The 21,739-nt window shown below is 53.4% G+C and overlaps 2 protein-coding genes across 6 annotated transcripts in view; one reads left to right on the top strand and one right to left on the bottom strand.

Annotated features, from left to right (window-relative positions):
- Positions 1-14,871, top strand: part of UNKL (unk like zinc finger) — a 41,985-nt gene extending 27,114 nt beyond the window's left edge. For 3 of the 5 annotated variants that reach the window (XM_028111687.2, XM_028111686.2, XM_088017265.1), the window contains 5 exons: positions 2,935-3,027; positions 3,249-3,476; positions 4,091-4,293; positions 4,387-4,623; positions 5,318-14,871. In XM_028111687.2, the coding sequence (XP_027967488.1) occupies positions 2,935-3,027; positions 3,249-3,476; positions 4,091-4,293; positions 4,387-4,623; positions 5,318-5,473 (917 nt within the window). In that variant the 3' untranslated portion in view covers positions 5,474-14,871. The remainder of the gene's footprint in view (positions 1-2,934; positions 3,028-3,248; positions 3,477-4,090; positions 4,294-4,386; positions 4,624-5,317) is intronic. The other 2 variants (XR_003610593.2, XM_028111688.2) reach the window with 2 other exon arrangements.
- GNPTG (N-acetylglucosamine-1-phosphate transferase subunit gamma) lies at positions 7,498-21,717 on the bottom strand. The gene is made up of 11 exons (XM_028111694.2): positions 21,621-21,717; positions 21,487-21,544; positions 21,338-21,405; positions 8,861-8,915; positions 8,711-8,794; positions 8,532-8,625; positions 8,340-8,454; positions 8,179-8,261; positions 7,971-8,099; positions 7,805-7,886; positions 7,498-7,708 (listed from the first exon to the last, which is right to left on the bottom strand). Exons 1-11 carry the CDS (start codon positions 21,670-21,672, stop codon positions 7,611-7,613), a joined length of 918 nt encoding a protein of 305 aa, XP_027967495.1. The 5' UTR covers positions 21,673-21,717; the 3' UTR covers positions 7,498-7,610.
- Between the last annotated feature and the right edge of the window lie 22 nt (positions 21,718-21,739).

Raw genomic sequence — 21,739 nt, 5'->3', positions numbered from 1 at the left:
GAGGGGCTACCAGGCTCCTCAGAGAGGGTAGAGGGGCAAGGTTGGGGGGGGATGCTGCCTTTTCAAGGGGGTACGGAGGCATGGGTACAAGGCTGGAGAGCAAGGCTTGGCAGTTTGGAGTGAGGTGGAGACAGGATGTCAAGAAGGGGTGGGGGTTGGTCAGCGAGGGGTGGGCTTGGGTGAGTGGTGTCAGGGTCTGCAGTGTCTGCCCCAGAAGCAGGTGCACCCTTTGGGCGGTTCACAGTTCTGTCCGGGGAGGGTGCCAGGAGTTCTGAGCCTTTGGTCTACTCGGGAGATGCCTGTTCAAGCACCAGAGCCCCTGAGAGGGTGGTTAGGCAGGTGTCTGTTCATGGCTCCCATGGCTCCCATTATTGCTGGTTGAATTATGTGTGCTCAAAAGGTAGGTCTCAGTTCTGATTTTTTGTCTGAGAATGTGATTTTATGTGGAAACAGTCTTTGCAGATGCAAACTAGGTAAAATGAGGTCATTCGGATGGGTCCTAACCCAGTGTGATGTGTGTCTTTATAAGAAGAAGGTAGTTTAGGGGCGCCTGGGTGGCTCAGTCGTTAAGCATCTGCCTTCCGCTCAGGTCATGATCCCAGCCAGGGTCCTGGGATCGAGCCCCACATCGGGCTCCCTGCTTGGCAGGAAGCCTGCTTTTCCCTCTCCCACTCCCCCTGCTTGTGTTTCCTTTCTCGCCGTGTCTCTCTCTGTCAAATAAATTAAAAAAAATTTTTTTTTTAAAAGAAGAAGGTAGTTTGGCCCACATGCAGAGGGATGGCTGTGTGATAGTCGAGGCAAAGGCTGGGGTAATGTGTCCACCAGCCCAAGACGGCCAGGGCTTGACAGCAACACCAGCAGGCCAGAGCCTCCCCTGGAGCCACTGGGGGAGCTGGCCCTGCAGGCCTTGGTCTCGACTGACTTCTAGGTCCCGACAGCGAGAATGGATCTGTGGGGCGCTGTTGGAAGCTGCCTCCTGTTGTGCTTGGTTTTGGCGGCCCCAGGATTCAAATGCCCCTGTGCTGCTAGGTGTTAGGAGGGAGCTCACTGGCAAGCAGGTGGGGGATCCAGAGAAGCCTGGTTTGGGGGAGCCCACAGGAGGAAGGGGCTGCGCAGGCCCCAGGCGGGCGGTGTCTCCCTGAGGGACTCATCTGTCCGTTCTCCCTGCGACTCTTGGTTGCTGGGGGTGCAGAGCCACGGCAGGCTCCCTGGCTGTCTTGGCATGGGGCTGGGGGGGGGGGGGGCTGCTGTCCGGCATGCTCACCTCCTTCCTGGATGGGACCTGTGGGACCCCCTAAAACCTTTGTTGGAAGAGTGTTTTCTTTGGAGCGGGCAGGTCCAAGGCCAGGGTGATGGGTGGGGCAGCAGGCTTACCTTGGTAAAATTCTTCTGGGGGCTGGGATCCAAAGCAGGGCTGGGGTGGGTGTGGGGGGCCGTGCCTGCATAGTACCGCGGCTCTGTGCTCCTGGCCGCATCTGCGAGCGGGCGCAGCGGCACTGACGGAGTGCACAGGTCTCGCCAGGCGGTGCAGCCCCCTGGGGTCCCAGCCCCGGCGAGCACGTCTCCCCTCCACCCGCCAGGGAGGCCAGAGCCTGTGGCCCGAGGACGGTGGATGTGCGCCTGCGCTCTGGGGACTTAGGCAGCACTGGGCCGCCTCCAGGACGCTGCGGTCCCCACATGGGCCGGACCTCAAGTCTGCTCTGCATGCGTCCCGCAGCCGGCGGTTTGGAAGTCTGTCTCCCCCTGACCCCCTTCCCAGTAATTACGGTGAATGCTTTTCTTTTTTTTTTTTTTTTTTTAAGGTTTTATTTATTTGAGAGAGAGCACATGACAGGGGGGAGGGTCAGAGGGAGAAGCAGACTCCCTGCTGAGCAGGGAGACCAATGCGAGACTCCATCCCGGGACTCCAGGATCATGACCTGAGCCGAAGGCAGTCGCTTAACCAACTGAGCGACCTAGGCGCCCGGTAAATGCTTTTCATTTGAAGGGGTAGTAGCTTCTCTGCAGCCTCCGGCAGGTTCAGCCTTCGCTCCTGGATTCTAACGCAGTCGTTTGCAGAGGTCACGGTCCTCCTGCTGCTTCCTGGCATGTCCCTGGCACAGCGGCGTGTCTGACATGGCCAGGAGTCTGGGTCCAGCCGAGGGCAGGACGTGGTCAGAAATGACCAGTGGTTCTGACTTGCTGTCATTTGTCAGACACAGTTCAGGGGACTTTGACACTAGGCTGCTGGGGGCAGGGCAGAGGCAGAAGGCTCTGGAAGCTGGGCTCACGGACCCAGAACAAGCAGGCTCAACTAGGGCCTCCTCGGTGCATTCCCTGGGCTTTGGAAAGGCGGTCTGTCCTGGGGGCCTGGGGACGGGGGATGCTCTGTGGCCTCCAGAGACGGTACCTGATGCATCTGATCGGGCAGCAGGGGGTGAGCAAGGCTCAGCCACACGGGAAAGGCCCACCTGCTTCTGGGAGGGTGCATGGTGGGGGCAGGGCAGAGTCCAGCTGACCTCCTTGTGCTGCGCCTTCAGTGCTGGGGGCTCTTCTGCAGACCCTGGGCCGGGGAGACAGCAGCAGCTCAGGCCCAGCCGGTGTCCTGGGAGTCACACGGAGGGCCGGGTCCTCTGGCCACTTTTTCCGAGTTGACTGCTGTGCAGCTGCTGAATTGAGAAGCTCTGGGGGCTGGTGGGCCTGAGCTGGGTCCCCAGGGTCCACTGTCAGGGGTGGGGGTGAAGGGAGGGAGGCCCCTACTTGTAGGAAAGGGAAAGCTTTGGGAGGTGGGGGGCCCCACGTTGTTCGATGCCTCTGATCCTTTAGCAGCTGGGCCTAGAGCGTACCAGGGCCCCAGAGACTGTGCTAGCGCTGTGGTCTGGGGGAGAAAGCGGGTCTCCCCATGGGGCCAGGCTGCGGTGTGGCCCCATGCTGACGCGACGTCTGGCTCACCAGGTTCTGCTCTGGAGCTTCATCTCTGTGACGTCGGCCTCACAACCCTAGACAGAGAGCTGGAAGAGCATGACAGCGGCGACCTGGGCCCGGCAGGTAGGAGGGCACACCACGGGCTCTTGCCAGGGCCGGACTTTCTCCTCAGAGCCCTGCGGCGGTTCTCAGGTGGGCAGGTCCCCAGCCCCCGGCCCCTCGGGGTACCTCCGTCTCAGCAACATGGTCTCTGCAGAGAGACCCGGGCGTGGCTGCTGCGTCCCTGCACCGTGGTCACGCTGCCCCCACCCCACCCGCTAACTTGGCTTCCCTGCTCTCTGCAGGTCCGAGGTCGCTGGGGGGCTCGGCACCCGTCAGCATCCCGGGCTGCCTGCCCCGCTCCCCATCCCTGCACTCGTCTTCATCGCTGTCCACCTCCCCGCTGAGCTCCCTCTCCCAGTCCCTGTCAGGGCCACTCGTCTCCTCAGCCATGACGCCCCCCCAGCAGCCGCCAGCCCTCAGATCAGAGCCCGGAGCACTGGGCTCCTCGGCTGCTTCCTACAGCTCCTTAGGTGAGCAGATGCTGGTGGGGACATGCCTGCCCTGCGTGATGTCCGTGGGGGGGGGGGGGTGTGCGTTGCACCCCCACGTGGTTGCACTGCCCAATCTCAGGGGCGGCCACCGCCTGAGGGGTCCCCTGTCCAGTCCACTGAGGGTGCCTTGGGGCGTGAACACGGGATGGCCCCAGCTGTCACCTGTGCGTGGTGGTGGGCCTCAGGCCCTGGGACCTGTGATGTCACTAGAGACCTGGCGCCAAGCACACTGACCGGCACAACAGTAACGGCGCCAGTCCTTGTTGTATTTTTTATTGGGAGACGTTACCTTGTGTAACTCATCCAAGGTAACTCATCGTATTTTAAGAGTATTTTAAGTATCACTTTACTCTCGCGCGCGCACACCTCTACCTTAGGCGATCCCCGCAGCTGTGGGGCCTGCCGACTGAGGCGGGGGGTGGGGCTCGGGGGCCAGGGACGGTGCAGGGACAGCCCCGACTTCATGTCCTCTTCTGCTTAGATGCCTGAGCAGCTGGGAAGGGGGGCAGGGGCAGGGGTCACTGTCAGCGGGGCCCAGAGGTGGGGGTCTCAGCACCATGGCCAGTGACCTTTCCTGTCCCCTCTGTGCTCAGGCTTGAACGGCGTCCCCGGGAGCATCTGGGACTTTGTTTCCGGCAGCTTCTCTCCCAGCCCGTCCCCCATCCTGAACACCGGCCCCGCCCCGTCCTCAAGTGCGAGTCCGAACGGCGCAGAGCTGGCCCGCGTCAGGCGGCAGCTGGACGAGGCCAAGAGGAAGATCAGGCAGTGGGAGGAGTCCTGGCAGCAGGTGCAGCAGGTGAGTGGGGCGGGGGCAGGGGTGGGGCAGGCGCGCCCATGAGGGGGGGCACCGCGTGTCGCTGCTGCAGCCCGCCCCTGCCCCGGGTTTCAGGCCTGTGACGCATGGCGGCGGGAGGCAAAGGAGGCGAAGGAGCGGGCTCTGGCCGCAGACAGTGCGCGGGACCTGGCGCTGCAGAAGAAGGAGGAGGTGGAGGCCCAGTTCCGGCGGCTCCGGGAAGAGCTGGAGGGCCGGGGGCTGCAGCGCTGTGCCGACCTGGGTGCCGTTCCTCTCCCCAAGCTGCACTCCCTGCAGAGTCAGCTGCGCCTGGACTTGGAAGCCGTGGATGGGGTGAGTCCTGGTTCCGGCCCTGGACGGCACCCCGGTCTTCGTCACCAGACCCCATCCATCCCCCCCCCCCCCCGCCACCTCTGCTCTCCGAGGACAAGGTGTGTGCCCCTCCTGCCCCACGGGGTCGGAGCTGGAGCAGCACCTCTGTGAGGTCACAGAGGTCGCCCTCTGGGGTTCCTGGGTAGATGTCTGTCTGCTTCCATCCTTCACCTTTACTGCCCTCGGCTGTTAATCTCTTTCACACCAGGGCCTGTGGTGAGACCTTGGAGCATTTGGAAGGTTCCACGGCCCTCACATTCTCTATCCCTCCAGTGGCCGTTGAGGCACAGTCCGCCAGGCTTTGGCTGCTCTTGTGGCCGGAGGCCCGGGTCCCGAGTCAGGGTCCCCATAAGCCCAGACCCTCAAGCCTGCTGGCCACAGCACGTCGGTTGGGGGCCTCTGTCTGGGCCTAGGCCTTCGAGGTGGCCGCCTGCCTGGCTGCCCCTTCCCACGCCGGTGTGGCAGCTCAGCTCCTGGCGTCTTGTGAGGGCTCTCCCGCCCCCACCTTCGTTCCGGGGGCGTCCCTTGGCCCTCACTCTGCAGCCGGGGCCACATTCCCCGATGACCCACGGACGGCCCCATCCATGGCTTTCCTGGGGCCTCGGTTCTGCTGGATGCCACCCGACCCCACCACCACCCATGTCTCGCCCTGCAGGTGATCTTCCAGCTGCGGGCGAAGCAGTGTGCCGTGTGCCGGGAGCGGGCCCGCGACGCCGTCCTCCAGCCCTGCCAGCACCGCGTGCTCTGTGAGCCGTGCGCCGCGGGCGCGCCCCCCTGCCCCTACTGTGAGGGTCAGCCCCTCCCGTGGTGACCGCTCTGGCGCTCCCACCCCGGGCTCCGGCCTGCTCCTCTCCGACCTCACGGGCGCACCCCCAGAGCCCACCCGGCCGGCCCCATGGGCTTGGGAATGACGCACTGTGACCCCGCCAAGCACTTTGTAAACCGGGGCGTTAGACATTCTGAGTTGCTATAAGCTGCTTCCTAGGTTTGTGTTTTTTTAATATGCGATAATATGAAGCTTTATATGTGAACTGTGAACTTATACCATTTCCTATCAGTTTATTGTTAATTCATGGTATGGTAAAGATCTTAGATTTCCTATCCTGAAATTAGTACTTATGAAATGAGCGTTTTATCTAGTAGTGAGAAATGCCTAGGATTTTTTATAGTTTTCAAATTAAGTGCAAATCGTATTTATAGCAGTGATACCGAAAGACACACTTAGAGGTTTTTAATTTTGTGAAAGGGACTCCTAATTGCGTGCACACGCACATTAATTGGAGTTTTATATTCCAGGACCATGCAGTGGCGCTGAGCCCAATCATGCTCCGTGACCCGCGGCCGCTTTTCTAAGTGCCTGAGCCTCGCACAAGGGGCGGAGGACGCCCTTCCCTCGGGTTTGTGTGTTCCTCTGAGGGGAAGCGCGGCCCAGGGCCCCGATGGTGGAGGCTCTCATATTAACTTCACAAAGCCGTGCCTGAGCCTCTGTAGCCTCGTGAGCCTGCTAGGAGGGTGTCCTGGCTCCCACTCGGGTGGCTTGAGACCAGAGGCTTGCCCACGGCCGCTTCCTGCAGCCGGATGGACGCCAGCTTGCAGGGGTGAGGCTCCCAGGCTGCAGGGTAGCCTGGCGATTACCACAGCCACTCCAGTGACCCCGGGCTTGCAGAGAGAGCCCAGCCGCCCAGCCATGGCAGAAACGCTCCTGAGAACAGGTGTGGTTTTGGTGAGGACTTGAATCTTCTCTGGTCTGCATTGGGTCGTTTTTCCCTAGAAATCTGGGGAGAAGCAAAGGATGTCTGTAGTTGACCCAGACTTTGTTCTCCGTGCGGCAGCCGGAGCTGGGGGCGGGAGCAGGGGCTGGCCCTCTGGCCTGAAGTCTCGGCCCACCCGTGGCTTTGCCAAAGACGTTTAATAGCATTTTGTAAACTGCAAAGTGGCTCGGTAAAAATTTTTATCAGTAACCAAATATTTAGTAAGAGGTTGAAAACCTTTTTTAACGTAAGATACACCGATAGCTCTGTTTGAAGGTGGATCCATGACGTTCTGCAGCTAGTGCATTACTAAAGGTGACTATTGACTTGGTTTTAGTGCATCTTTGTTTTTAATCATAGTGATGATTTATTAGCTCTTAGAAATGTATATTTTGTGCTACTGTTACCACCGTTTAAAATTATTTTTTTTAATATTTATGCACTTGTTTCCCATTTCAGGCCTATGGTCGTCTTTGGGAAACAGGACAATGTTTATTACCAATACGTAGCCTAGACGTTTTCAAATTATACACAACTAAGGACAGTTAAGCTTGAGGTCTATGTATAAGCTACTCTGGTCGGTTCTTGCCACGCAGTGAGAGACTGGAGCTGCGGCGTCGTGGGGACCCCTCCCCCAGTACGTGCACTGAGGCGCCCCCCCCCCAAGAATCTCGTGAGTGGAACTTTTAGGACCCCCAGGGGACTGCTTGTTGGGCCCTCCGAGGAAGCCTTCCCTGCGGGCACCCCGGGGCCGCGCCGTCCTGCCTCTTGGCTCTCGTGGTCGCAGTCCAGCCTCTGCTGTTTGTGTGACTGGGGTCGCAGGAGACCTCGGCTCAGTGTGGATGCTTCATGGGGAGTAATTTATGGAAGCCTCCATCTAGGTTTGTTCTGAGTATTTAGATGAGAATGTTACTGGAATGGAACTTTAACCCAGAAGGTAGTATTTATAATGCATAATCTATAATGCATAATCATTTACTCGTAGTGAATTGTTTCAAGTTAACACTTGTTTAAATTTTTTTACACTACAGCATTTATGCAATGGTTTACAGAATTCATGGAATTATTTTTATCAGTACAGGAATTAAAACTTTGCATCTTTATTCTGTCGCCTCTTTGAGCTGAGCCTGAGAGCCCACGGGGCCCTGAGGCAGAGGAAGTGGCCCCCACCTGCCTCCCCTTCCTGCCAGTCTCAGGTCACAAGGTGTTCCCATGCAGTCCTGGGTCGCCTCGGAGCGGCTCCGCTGTCCCGTCTGGGGGTGTCTTGGGGCCCACGTGCTCAGAGCTGGAAGTCTCTGCCAGAACAGTGAGCAGCAGGGGTCAGCATAGAGCCTGGCCCGCAGGCAGCAGGTCCCCAGGTGCGCTGGGGCCCTGCACGGGGCACGACTCACCCGCAGGCCTGGTGTAGGGGATGCCGTGCTGGGCCAGCACGCTCTTCAGTCTCCTGAGCTCCTTCGCCAGCTCTTTATGTGCCTACAACACAAGAGTTCCGAGGGCAGGGCGTGCGGCCCAGCAGTGGGGGCCAGCTCGGGGCCAGGCACCCTTCCCTATCCCTACCTCACGGCAGCTCTCTAAGGTCTGGAAGGCCAGGTCCTTGGCGCCTCCTTCCAGCACCGATTCACTTTGTTCTGGGGTCTTTAGGTAGCCGGCATCCTCAAAAAGCACCCTGAGCCACTTGTCATAGCCCTGGCGATGGAGGAAGAGGGAAGAGCCAGCTCGCGGCTGCGCCACGCCTGGGCGAAGGGGTACCGGCCCCGTACCTCACCTGGGCGGTGATGAGCTCATCAGCCAGGTCCTGCTCTAGCTGGTCCCACCGCTGCTGCAGGGCGGGGGGCAGGGCCGGGTACACTACAATTCAACAGACGCCCCCTTAGCCGAACTCCCCTGCGCCCCCACCTGCACCCCGGGCCGGCCCCAGGGTCCTACCTAACAAGGAGTGTGGGTGGCAGACGAGAGGCGTCTCGAACGTCAGCGCATAAACACAGGTGCTCGGCTCAGACACGTGCGCCAGGCGGCTGCTTTTCCCACAGGTAAGCTCCACCTGTGGGGAAAGCCTTGGTGGGCAGGTGGGGGGAAGCTGGGTCCCCGCATCCTTGGGCCCTTCCCCCATGGTCCCACCTTGCTCTGCCTGCTCCGGGAGCGGCAGGAGTCGCCGTCCCTCATCCACATGCCCCTGAAGGTGTTGTTGGAGATTTCCCACTCGTTCCAGATGCTGAGGGAGAACAGCACGTGAGGCGGGATGGGGGGGGCACCAGCCCAGGGGCCTGGGACCACCTGCCCGCACGCCCCTGGCTCACCCCAGGATCCCACTATAGGCGTTCCAGCGGAAGGTCTGCTCATGCTGTGTCACGTTGTGGAATGGGCAGAACTCGTACTTGTACCTGGGGGCACAGGTGCGTCAGGGGGGGTCCCGGCCCCCGCCCCCGCCCCCACCTCCCCTCACTCACGTGGACTCCACCAGGCTGAAGCACTTGCCAGAAAGCCTGAAGAGGTGCGCGGGCCCTGGAAAACAGCACAAGAGACCAAGTCGAGTGTGGAGTGCAGGTGCGCAAACAGCCCCCAAGCCTAGACCTTCCAGAGAAAGGCAGGTCGGTTTAAACTTGAGACGAGCACAGGGGCCTGACTGACGTAAGGAAAACAGAAGAACCAGAAACCAGCTGAACCAACTTTACGGGAGTTCTGAAGCACCAGAGGGTGACCACAGCCAAGCAATCACCAAGCCACCTTCAAGCTCGTGGGACCAGTCCTGGGCTGTCTGTACTTGCCACTGCCCCCTGGTGTGGTGGTGCAGGCCAGCTTGTCTGCAACTTCCCAACAGGCTGGGGCTGACTGAGGACTGGTCTCCGCTTTGCCTACCTTGGATCTCAAGCAGGAAAGGTGGGCATGGCTCACGAAAGCTGCAGGGGGCATAGAGCCTTGCAGGAGTTTGGGGCAGGAGCTTATGGGGGGACACTGACGACAGAGCAGTGGGGGGAGCCTGGGAAAGGCAGGCCTCCGAGAGCGGCCACACGCACAAATGGCTGACGAGGAGCCCAGCACAGAGCCCTGTTTTCTACAAATTCTCACAAGGCAGCAGGGGAAACATGGCCATGACCAAGGGAAAGGACAAAACCGTCCCAGGAGCAGCCCAGAGGCCGGACTTAGGAAAGATTTCCAAACAGTCTTAAATATGCTCCAAGAACTAAAGGAATATGGACAAAAACATATTACAAGAAGAAACCAGAAGAGAAATGCTGCAGCTGAAAAATACAAGCCAAGTAAAGAAGTTGCAGGAAGGGTCAACAGCATCTGAGCAGATGGAAGAACCAGTCAACTGCCGCGGAGCTGTGGGCACCACATGGGAGCCCCCGGAGGACAGCAGGAGCCCCAGCAGAAACTTCCCAACTGGACAGAAGATGTGAATTTACAAATCCAGGACGCTCACTGAACTGCAAGCAGGCGAGGCTCCGACCCTCACCGAGACACCCGAGAAGATCGTGAGAAATCCGAAGACCGTCACACGTAGGCAACGTCCCCGAGCTTCTCAGCGGGGCTCCGCACAGATGGCGTGCGGGTCAGAGGGCAGCTCAACGGTTCCGCATCCAGAACAACCCTCCCCACGGAGGCAGAGTTAAGTCGCCGCAGGGTGCCGGCTGAGGGGTTCCTGATGGCTTCAGGGTGCCCATCCAGACGGAGCAAGTTTGTCTGCTTCTCCAGTGAACATGAATCCACGGCCAGCCTGCACGGCCGGGAGGGTCAATCTACAGACTCTGGAAGACGGATGCATGACACGGCATCACAAGCCTTTGCTGGTGGCACCCAGTCCAAGGGGGTTGCCCGTGGGATTGGTGACCGGGCTGGGGGAGGGGCAGAGCTGACAGGAGTGTTTGTATGGGATCTGACAGTTGAAAAAATTCAAATTAGAATTTAGTCACTTCCAATGTTACTAACCCCCATGGTTTCCACAGAGAAAATAGACATGGGATATACACAAGCGGAAATGAGAGTGAAATCAAGTGTGTCACCTGGAAGAAAATGTCAACGGAGTAATGCAGCAGAGGAAAGACAGAGAAGCCACAAAGCCGAGCCACTTTGGTTCCACAGGGTATGTCCTCTGAAGTACATTCCGAGGGTATGCACCAGCCCGGAGAGAAGCACCCCCGAGCCTGGACCCCACCGCAAACAGACCAGACCCTAAGCAGGATGTCGTTAGGAGACCAAGTACACTCCATCCGAGTTCTTACTAACCTTAGGTTATACCTATGTGCTTTCCTTCCTGATCACAGCAGGGGCATGTGTGGGGGATGCACAAATATATGGGAATTAGCATCTTAACCACTGGGTCAAACAGGAAATCACAAGGGAAATTAGAAAACACTCTGGGACAGAAACAGTGACCACAGGGTTCCAGGGCTCACGTGGCACGGTGCCAGCAACGCCGAGGGGGCTCGGATACGGGCGACAAACCAGACCCTGAGTCTTTACACCTTCCAGAACTAGACAAAGAGCACACTGAACCCAAAGCTAGCTCAAGGAAAAAGTCATAAAAGGTTGGAGCAGAGGCAAAAGGAAAATCAGTAAACCCAATACTGGTTCTTTACAAAGATCAACAAATCGATGAGCCTTTAGCTAGATTGGACAGAGAACCCCACACTGAAATTCCTAAAATCAGGTATGAAAGGGGGGACTCTGCCAACTCTGCAGGAACAAGACAGGAGAATACGATGAGAAACCTACTCCAACAAATTGACCACCTTTGTGAAATGGACACATTCCTAGAAACCCAACTGATCAGTCGTCCTCACATGTTCCCAGAGCCTCCGAGGCCAGTGTCACCCTGGCACCAAAGTCACGAAGATCCATCATGAACACGAATGCAGAAAATCCTCAACGAAAACACCAGCAAATGCACTTTAACGGCACATTAAAGGGATCCTACACCAAGTGGGGTTCATTCCCAGAATACGAGGACGGTTCAACATCTGACAATATAATCCATAACAGAAGGAAGGGGGGGAAACCCCACGGCCACTTGGCTGTTGCAGAAAGCAGCGCCTGACAGAATTCAACCCCCTTTCATGACAAACACTCCACAAACGAAAAGCAGAAAAGCGGCAGCACAACGGAGGCCACCGAGGCAGACCCCACAGCGTGCATCCTGTAGGCAATGCAGGGCGGCGCGAGACCCAACGCGCTCCTCCTCAGATCCAGAACAAGACGACGACGCGCTCTGCACTGCGCTCCCTGTTCCAGCAGCACACTGCAAGTTATAGCCACAGCAATTAGGCACAAAAGAGAGAAAAGGCATCCAAATTGGAAAGGAAGAAATACAACTCTGTTGCCAGGATCGCGTGTGGAGAGAGTCCACAAAAGTCTGTTCCCAATGTTGCAGGACATGACACGGTACACTAACAATCCACAAAGGAAATTCAGCAACTCCATATAAAGAGTACTGAAAAGAAAAATAGTCGGAATTAACCAAAAAGGCAAAATACTTGTACAAACTACAGAATGCAGCTGACTAAAATTAAAGATATAAATAAATGAAATAAATAGAAGCCCTGTGTTCACGGACAGGAAAACTTAATCTTAAAATGTGAATAGTACCCTAAATGACCTAATTCAGTCTGTATCAAAATCCCAGGAAAATTTGTTTGCAGAAATAGGAAAACCCATCCTAAAATTAAAATGGAATCTCAACCCCAAATAGCCAAAACTATCTTTAAAAGAACAAAGTTAGCTGAGTGGCGCCTGAGTGGCTCAGTCGTTAAGCGTCTGCCTTTGGCTCAGGTCATGGTCCCAGGGTCCTGGGATCAAGCCCCCCGCGTCGGGCTCCCTGCTCCACGGGACACTTGCTTCTCCTCTCCCACTCCCCCCTGCTTGTGTTCCCTCTCTCGGTGTCTTTCTCTGTCAAATAAATAAATAAAATCTTAAGAGAAAAAAAAAAGGGAACAGTTGAAAAACTCAATCCCTGATTTCAAAACGTGCTTCAAAGCCACAGACTGAAACAGTGTGGTGCTGGCGTGCACACAGGTGGGGTGATGGAGCCCAGAGCCCAGAGCCCAGAGCCGGTCCTGAACATCCGTTCTTATGATCTGATGTCAAGACCATTCAGTGGGGAAAGGGCCATTTTCTCAATAAATGGTGCCGGGAAACAATAACCAGACGTAGAGGAAGAAACCGGAACCTTACTTTACACCATATACAAAAATAACTCAAAATGGGTTTGAGGCTAAGCCTAAAAAAGCTCAGTAGAAAAACGGGGAAAAATCCTTAGGACATTGGCTTTGGCAATGACTTCTTGGCTATGACCCCAAAGGCACTCTAAGAAACAAAACCAATGAATTGGACTTGGAAACAGAACTTCTGTGCATCAGAGGGCACTATCAAGAGAAAGAGACAACCCACAGAACGCAAGAAAACACTTGCAAATTCACACTTCCAGTAGGGGAATCTCCAGGACACACACAACTCCTGTAACAACAAAACATCCCCAAACCACTTCATTCCAAAATGGACAAGGATTGACTAGAGTCTGAAGCAGCTCTACAAACACAGTGCACAGACATGGAGGGTGTGGTCATCAGGGAAACCTTCAAACCCACAACGAGCCACTGCCCTCCCGTTAGGATGGCTGTTCTCACACGCGCGCACACATGCACGTGGGAAAATAGCAAACTTCGGTCAGGACGTGGAGGAACATACCGTGGTGATCATTTTGGAATATGTACAAATACTGAACCACGTATTGTACACTTGGAACTACAAGAATGTTCTAGATCTACTTTCTCTCAATTTTAAAAAAGGACCAATCAACGGGCCCCTCACAGGGAGCACAACAGAATGGGATGAGGCAGGAAGGGTGGTCTGAGCGCACCTGTCTCTACAGCTTTACGTGTGCACTGTATGAACGCGTTCACATGTTCAAAGTTAAAAGGATGACTGTGAGTCCCTACAGCTAAAATCAAAGCAAGTGAACCAAACTGTATAGAGGAACATGACCTTGCAGGAAAAATCCCTCTTACGGATTTAAGAGCACGAACTTCCATGAGTTAATGGTAACAGCCCATGAGAGTTCTGACATCCTCATCTGTGTAGAGAGAAGCAAAGGACAATGTGAACCGTATCAGAGGCCACCGCGGGTGACACCAGGCCAACCCTCCTGCAGGGCGCTCCAGAGCCCACCCGTGTCACGGACCAGAGCGACAGGGACGATGGGGGATGACCCAGCAGCTGGGAAGTCGGGGCAACACAGGAAGGCAGTGGGCCCCGAGGATGAGCCCCCAGGGTTTTCCTTCTCAGGGCCACCCCCAGGAAGGACAGCGGCCCCAAAGCTCAGAACGGACGAAGAGTAACTGCTGAAAGGCATTTACAGTCAGTGTTTTCAGATCAGCCCTTCAATTCTTTAAACTCGAAGAAAAAACATGTACTTGACAGAATTCAGCAGGTGCCATGCTGCCAGGCCCCTGAACACGGGCGCGACCCCACAGTGCCCTCATGGGGGTGGGTACACTTCCTCGGTTCACTGTTTTGTTTTTTTTTTTGCTGTCATTACTGAGCACAAAACAGACAAGTGAAGTCATGGAAATGTTTGCAATTAGACAACTATGGAAAAGAAAACCCTCATTTTCAAACTCCACAACTGCAGGTGGTGTCTGAAAACCAGTCGAGCACACACGTGGCTTTTGAAAAAGAAAACAGCACTGGTTTAGAAGCTGGGGCGCTCCTGGCCGCCTCAGTGGGAGGAGCTTGCAACTCTTGATCTCGGGGACCTGAGTTCGAGCCTCATGCTGGGTGGGTAGCAGTTATTAAAAAAAGTAAATAAAATTAATATTTTTACTTTCAGAAACTACAAGTTAGATGAGCCGTTTGGTTGTATCTGGGAGAAGGCAGCTGGCTTACTGTTGGGTGTAGGCTCTTGCTTAGAAGACATTTAATGTCTCCAATATTTTCTCATGGTTTCCTGCTGGAAAAGACAGACAGCCCCCTCCACCCCCATGGGGGCTCTCCCTGCCCCACACCGGGGTGGTTCTCTCTCCCTGCTTCGCTAGGACATCAGAGCCCTGGGCAAACTACTGATCATTCTCAGTCTTCCATTCTAAAGACACAAGACCAAGATCAAAGCTCACGTTCTGGAAAACGTGGGAAATCTGCACATGAACTCTGGGTTCCGAGTCCCACGGAATCCCGTGAGACCTGCCGCCCACTGGGATCAGTCCTGAGCTCACCGGTGCCCGGGGTCTGAATGTCCAAGCACACTCTTTTGCTCACCTGTGTTGCTTTCAGCTCTTCTAAATCCACGATTAACTTACATTCCCTTTTAGAATTATGACTTAATTGCTGAAAGAGATTACTTTTGTCATAATGATGGGAAATTTTTTCACAGAACTTTTTTTAACTGTATTTGTTGTGTGCTTCACGTGCTCAAAATAGTGGTTTTTAAAAAATTCAGTAAGAGATTGAAAACTGTGCAGTGTAACTGTTGTGATCTTTGTGTTTTCACTTTAAATTTTAAATGCCAGACTTTACAAAATAGCTAATAATCTTCAATAGAACCATTGGGTCTCTCCCGGACATCTGATTTTAATCATTAGCTTAAAGAAAATCCTTGCACTACATTATTTTCATAAAACTCAAGATTTTCACATTAAAGGTTTTGTTTTGGAAAAAATACTAGTGGCTTTTAAAAAGCAAAGCTTAATTAATAGAATGGGCTTTTTCTGAGACTGCTTTCTCTGTGTGTCTCACCGCCCTGCTCTGGATTAGAGGTAAAGTCACCTGGTAAATACCGAGCCCTTCGCTTACCTTTCCTAAGGCAACCTTTGGACACCTGTTTTGGAAGCCAGCTTGAGTCACAGTAAAGGACACACATTTGGGTGGGGAGGAGTGGTAAAACTGGAAAGCTGTGTCTTAATTACTTGAAAATAGCTCTAAAATATTTTGTAGGAAACTATTTGAGCTGCATAATCCAAACACATCAAGCGTCCAGTGGGACTACTTTTATAAATGCACACGTCTTCATGGGTCAGAACCCTTCAGTCTATAACAAATCTCATCCAGATGAAAGCCATCTGTCAGAAAAGCCTCGCTCTGTTGAGAATACGTGCTTTAAAGCTTCAGACTGAAGCAGAGCAGTGCGGACGGGAGCGGGCCTTCCCCTGGCTGAGGGCCATACTGAAGAAAACTGCTCACACCCTTTTCTTCCGCCTGGTAGAGAGTTTTTTTGTTTGCCCACTCAGCATTTTTAGAGATTGTACATTTGTTCAATCACGTTAGTTGGTTTGGGAATAAGCATTTTCTAAAAAGGGATAGTCCTGAAAACTCAGTGTCTCAAGAGTTTCTGAAGTCACCAGAATGGACCCGTGCCCCCAGCACCAGCTCCCCACTGCACGTGCAGTGCCCAAAGCACCGCTGGCTTTGACGGCAGTATTGTAGCACCTTCTTTTCACATCTTTGGAAACAACTACGTTAAAAACCTTATCAGGAGACCTGCAAAGATTAGGTTTGCTTTCTGAAGGAATAGCCCAGTGAGGTGGCTGGAGAGGCTATTTCTGCCTAACTCATGTACGCCCGATATTTCTTGGGCACACTTTGTAGAAAAATAGTTTGACCTTTGGTACATTTTGAGCAAATGGGGCCCATTTAAGAATCTTAGAATCATTTAACATTCACCCTTTATACCTGTTTTGAAAGCCTTTACATTTTTGTTGGGTAATTTTTTAAAAAATTTTTATTTGAGAGAAAATGCGCATGTGGGGGGGCAGAGGGAGATGGAGAAACACTCCTCGCTGAGCAGGGAGCAGTCAGGTAATTTTTTCCAAGCCATGAATATAATCTATTAAACCATGTTTATGCTATCCATTCTGTTTTTTAGTTGGAAAAAAAAGATGTTAAAAATATTTATGAAGAAGAGTTTAAATATTTTTAATCTTAGGAGCACCTGGGTGGCTCAGTCGGTTAAGTGTCCAACTCTTGGTTTCAGTTCGGGTCATGATCTCAGGGTCGTGAGATCGAGCCCCGTGTCGGGCTCCGTGATGAGCATAGAGTCTAAGTCTCTCTCTCTCTCTCTCTCTCTCTGTGCCTCTGCTCTGCCCCCTGTCCCCTGCTTGCTCGCTCTCACTAAAATAAATCTTTACATATATATTTTTAATCTTAAAAAAAAAAACAAAAAGAAATGCACCACAGGGCAGCCTGAAACTGCCTACGAGCCCTGCGGGGCTCCCTGGCCCAGCCCTACACACACACACCTGGGGGGAGGCCTGCAAAGCCAGAGACCCAGCAGGGCCCGAGTGTGGGCTCAGATCTGTCTGAACAGATCATGCTCTTCAAAGGAGCACAGCCGAGCCCGCGTCAAGAACTTACTCCAAAAATATGAGATGTGTGAGCACGCAGGCAGTGCGAGCCACACTGGAGAGAAAAGGAAAACACCACTGCGGCTCAAGCCCGACACGGCGCAGATGCTGGCAGCAGAAGAGAATTTTAAAGCAGTTATTACAACATGTTTAAGGGAGTAAAACAAAACAGGAATAAAGTCTCAGCAGTTATGTAGAAAATAGAAAAAAACTGAAATTCTAGAAATAAAAAGCAGGTCAGAAATAATTAGCAATTTAAATCCAGCAATATATAAAACGTGTGGACTCATCTTGACCGAGTGGGGTTCATTCCAAGGATACAGGATTGGCTCAACATTCACAAATTCCCACTAACCACTGTATAAACAGCCGGAAAAAGCGAATTCTGACCATCTCAATAGGTACAGAAAAGCATTTGACACAATTCCCATCCATTCACACAGTGAAAACTCAGCAAGCAGGCAGAAGAGGAAACCTCCTCTCCCCGACCAAGGGGGGACGCCTGAGCCGACAGAGGGATGCTGAGCAAGGAGCAAGGAAGGGAGAGCGGCTCTTCAGCAGCACAGGAGGCCTGGCCCGTGCAAGACACACGAAAAACAAATGAAAGGCACTAGATTGGAAAGGGAAAAAAAAAAACACAACGCTCTTTATTCCAGCGAACACGAAAAAGAAATGTTAAGCACCACAGGAACGCAATGAACAAAATTCAGAATGTGGTAAACAACTGACCCAGTTTCTTCAATAAAGAAATTATGAGCGAACAGGGAGGGGAGCTATAGATCCAGAGACAAAGTCCATGAGGCCACAGCACACGGAGCAGAAACACCAACTTGGACAAACCAGCTCTTAACGATGAGAGACCGTTAGAAACCTAAGGCACTGACAGGATTTTTATTGAAGGAATTAGTGGTGGTGTTCGTTTTTTTAAAGCGTGAAGAAGATAACATGGCTATGCCCTTAGGACGACCAAAAGATTTACAAATGAGCTAAGTGGTAAGAACAGGGCTGCCGGTGAGGGCTGAGGCTGAGTGCCGGGATTTGGGGCCTCAACGTCCTTCCCTCCCACTTTCCCATGTGCTCCAAATCGGCCCTATCACAAAACTGTTTAAACTCAAGGAAAAACCGGGGCACCTGGGGGGCTCTGTCGGTTGAGCATCCGATTCTTGATTTCAGTTCAGGTCATGATCTCAGGGTCATGGGATCGAGCTCCAGGTGGGGCTCTGGGCTCAGTGAGGAGTTTGCCTGGGATTCTCTCCCTCTGCGGCTCTCCCCGCCCACCCCGCTCTTGAGTGCTTTCTCTAAAATAAATGACTCTTAAAAAACAAAACAAAAACTTAAAAAAGGGTTTTAAAGTTAGTGAAAATCGAAAGTGAAAAAGATGTATAGCAGGCACTACCACTGAGCACAGGTAGAAACATCTGACCCAAAGTGCTTGTCAGAGAGATTAGACACGGATGTGCTCGGCCTTGCACCACAGAGCTCTGACATCTGTCCCTGGTTGGACACATCCTAAAATGAACTGCATAAAAACTCAAGCCTCACCCACTCATTTCATGTTACTAGTAGTATTGTTATTATAATCCCAAAGCTATTTTCTGTGATTATGGGAGTTAGCCAGTAAATATATTTGTGATTAAGGAACCCAGCTTTTCAATGTTAGAAAAACGTAGGGAAAAAACCCCAGCCCTGTTAATACTACATTTCAGTTGGAAACTTAAAGTCACATGGATCTCCCAACATAAACACATATATGTGTGTGTATGCTTTTTGAAATAATGAGACTTACAAGAAGTTGCAAAACTCCTACTCCACGGTCCACGTACCAACACGCAGCCTCTCCCAATGCTTACCCAGCTCTGGTTCATCACCTCAACTAGGACACTGACGTAGGCATGACAGAAGCAATTATGGGCCATACTCAATTTCAGTTCTTACATGGACTCACCAATAAGAAAGAACAGTGATACACAACAGTGATACACAACAACACGGATGAGTCCCAGAAACACGAGGCTGGAAAGAAACCAGACACGGGAACGCATGCTCTGGGACTCCATGTAGCTGGAGGCCAAGCACGGAGGAGACTCATCTACAGTGACAGACACCCGAAAGCGCTAAGGAGGATGTGGAAAGGAACACAGCGTTTTCTGGTTGATGAAATTGTTCTCCACCTTGTTTTGGGCAACAAGGACATGGATGTGATCAACTGCCACATTTCATCAAACTGAATGTGTCAACCATAGCTCAATAAAAATACAGTTTCAAATGAGCCGATGCTGGTCTTCAAAAAGAAAAGAGGAGGGGAGAGGAAGGGTATTCTTTGTCAGAGGCCATCTGCTAGGAGATGCAGCGGCATGAGAGAGGCAGAAAGTAGGCACGCACTCTCCTCCTCCCTCGGGGAAGAACGCGAGACTCCTGGGCGCAGCGGTCACTCAAGAGCCCAGGGACAGCTCGCAGCCCGCACGCCAAGAGCAGAAGCCCGTGTGGACAGTGGAGGGACCCTGGCCACAAAGCACTGTCCTCCCACATGAGGCCACACATGGTCCACTGCCTTGCTAGGAAGGATCCATGTCCAGACCACTGACCCTGACCACCTGACAGTAATCAAGCTTCCCAGCCTATCTCCCCACTCACGGAGCACACACCAAAGAAAGGAGAACCAGGCAAATGACCTAAACCAGAGCAATCCAGGTCATTCTGTAAGACAACTGGCCCGGACTCCTCCAAAATCAAGGTCATGAAAGCCTTTTTTAAAGGGGGTACCGTGTAGAGGGACCTGTTGCAGATTTAAGATTACAGACACCTGATTAACCAAATACACGTGTGACCCTTGACTAATTCTGGGGCAGGGGGGCTTGGGACAGCTGTAGAGGGCACTGAGACGACTGGGGGATGTGGACTGTTTACACACTTACTACTAGTTTTGGGGGGGTAGGGGATCCATCCTGGAACTATTTACAGATAAAGTGTCATAATGTCTGTAATCTAGTTTCAAATGGTTCAGCAAAATGGAAATTCACATTTTTCAAAATGATGAAAGAGAGGAGGACCAGGCAAATGTGAACCGTTCCCAGAGGTGCAGAGCACACAGGTGTCCACTGTCCCATTTCTCCGTTTTTCTTTTCAATACTTTTCGTAATAAAAAACGGATAGAATTGTTCAGAGTGAAATCTCACACCTGCTCCCTGAGTGCATCCTACCCACGCCCAGTCCCTCCGGCTTGGGCGTCCTTGCTGGAGGCCTCCGCCTGCCCCCGGCCCTTTGTGGGACTCCTCTTCCCACAGGTCCCCATCCCTCCCTCACGTCCTTTCCTCCTTCAGCTTCTGGCCAAAATGTCATTTCTCAGCTTTTTCCTGAATCCCCTATTTAAGTGGCTCTGTCCCTAGAGCATATGACTCTTGATCTTGGGGTCTCGAGTTTAAGCCCCACACTGGGTGTACAGTTTACTTAACAAGAATTAAAAATAAAATAAACAGGGCGCCTGGGTGGCTCAGTCGTTAAGCGTCTGCCTTCGGCTCCGGTCATGATCCCAGGATCCTGGGATCAAGTCGTGCATCAGGCTCCCTGCTCGGCGGGCAGGAAGCCTGCTTCTCCCTCTCCCTCTCCCCCTGCTTGTGTTCCCTCTCTCGCTGTGTCTCTTTGTCAAATAAATAAATAAAATCTTAAAAAAAATAAAATGGCAGTTCCCAAAACAACGCTCACCTCTTCACACACACTTTTGTCTCTGCTTTCCAGACCGACAAGAGTATTTCTCATCAAGCATTCTACGTTTCACCCACTTCTTTATTGGCGCACACATGCACACTCCCCCCATTAGACTGTCACGAAGAGAGAACAAGCCCTCTACGTTTTGCTCATTTCTGCATTCCCACCACAGACCCTAACACACAGTAGTGCTCAATAAAAAACATTACTGGGTTTTTTGCTTCCCGTGTTTCTCATTTGACGACCCAGCCATTCCACTTCAGGGATCCTGCCTTTGGAAACCACGCACACAGCCTAGAAACAGACAATCCATACGGAAGGATGTTCTCCACAGCATTGCTTCTAACGACCAACAAATTTAAACGTAACATCTGACGAGAGAAGGACGCAGCGCCATCCCATGAAAGACTAAGTATCAAGTGAGAAGAGTGAAGGCCAGTGTTCACCACCATGAAGGCACACGGCGAGCAACAGCAGCAAATGAGCAAACCTGTGTAGTCCGTGTTCAAAAAAAGGCAAAAAATACGTTTTAAAAAATAGCGGCAGAAAGCACCAAACCACATTAATGCACGTTTTTCCTTGTACACTTACGCACGTAAAAGCACAAAAGACGTCTGTGGCCAACTATTAACTGAGATCACCTTCACAAAAGGATTTAAAGAGGACTAAATCCGGGGGTAACTATTTAACTCGTACTAGAACGTTCTGGAATACTAACGTTGGTGCACTCAAAACTCTGAAAGGCTGACAAACGAATGCACGAGCCTCCGGGCCCTTTCAGGGCCCTCATCCCAGGCTGCCCCCGTCCACCCGAGCCGGGAACCCGCGCCGGCTCCCCGCTTCCCTCCCTGGCCGCCCCCATGTCCGCGGCCAGGGTCCCGCACTCACCAGACACGGGTGAAGGATCCCTCTTGGGTTGGAGGCGACTAGTCTGGGGCAGGAACGGGTTGTTGAGCCTGCGAGGAGCGGCAGGGTCAGGGGGAGCCGGGCTCTGGGCTGTCCCTCCGCGCCCCGCCGCGCCCCGCGGGGCCGCTCACCCGAACGCGTTGGGCTCCTCCACCACCTTCATCTTGGCGGCAGCGGCGGGCGCGGGCCCTGCGGGGAACGGGGCGGTGAGGAGGCGGGCGGGTGGCGGCGCACGCCAGGGGTCCCGGGACGCAGGGACACTAACCGGGCGCTGCGAGCCCCAGCAGCAGCAGGAAGCCCGCCAGCCTCGCCGCCATCGCTCCCCGCGCGCGCGGTCACGTGGGCGCCGCTGGGCCGGAAGTGGCGCTCGGCGCCTGCGCAGAC

This window comes from Eumetopias jubatus, unplaced genomic scaffold (genome assembly GCF_037043125.1).
Source record: "Eumetopias jubatus isolate StellerSeaLion01/CBP00866 unplaced genomic scaffold, mEumJub1_p1.0 scaffold_12, whole genome shotgun sequence".
Classification (NCBI taxonomy): Eukaryota; Metazoa; Chordata; class Mammalia; order Carnivora; family Otariidae; genus Eumetopias; species Eumetopias jubatus.
This window is presented reverse-complemented; position numbering and strand designations above follow the sequence as displayed.

What these genes read in the sequence shown, in the direction of transcription:
- GNPTG (XM_028111694.2), bottom strand. Translation starts at nt 21,672, where the DNA reads ATGGCGGCGAGGCTGGCGGGCTTCCTGCTGCTGCTGGGGCTCGCAGCG. An exon ending in CCCGGAGCAGGCAGAGCAAG is followed by an intron (nt 8,455 to 8,531) that starts GTGGGACCATGG and finishes CTTTCCCCACAG; the next exon opens with GTGGAGCTTACCTGTGGGAA. An exon ending in CCTTAGAGAGCTGCCGTGAG is followed by an intron (nt 7,887 to 7,970) that starts GTAGGGATAGGG and finishes CTTGTGTTGTAG; the next exon opens with GCACATAAAGAGCTGGCGAA.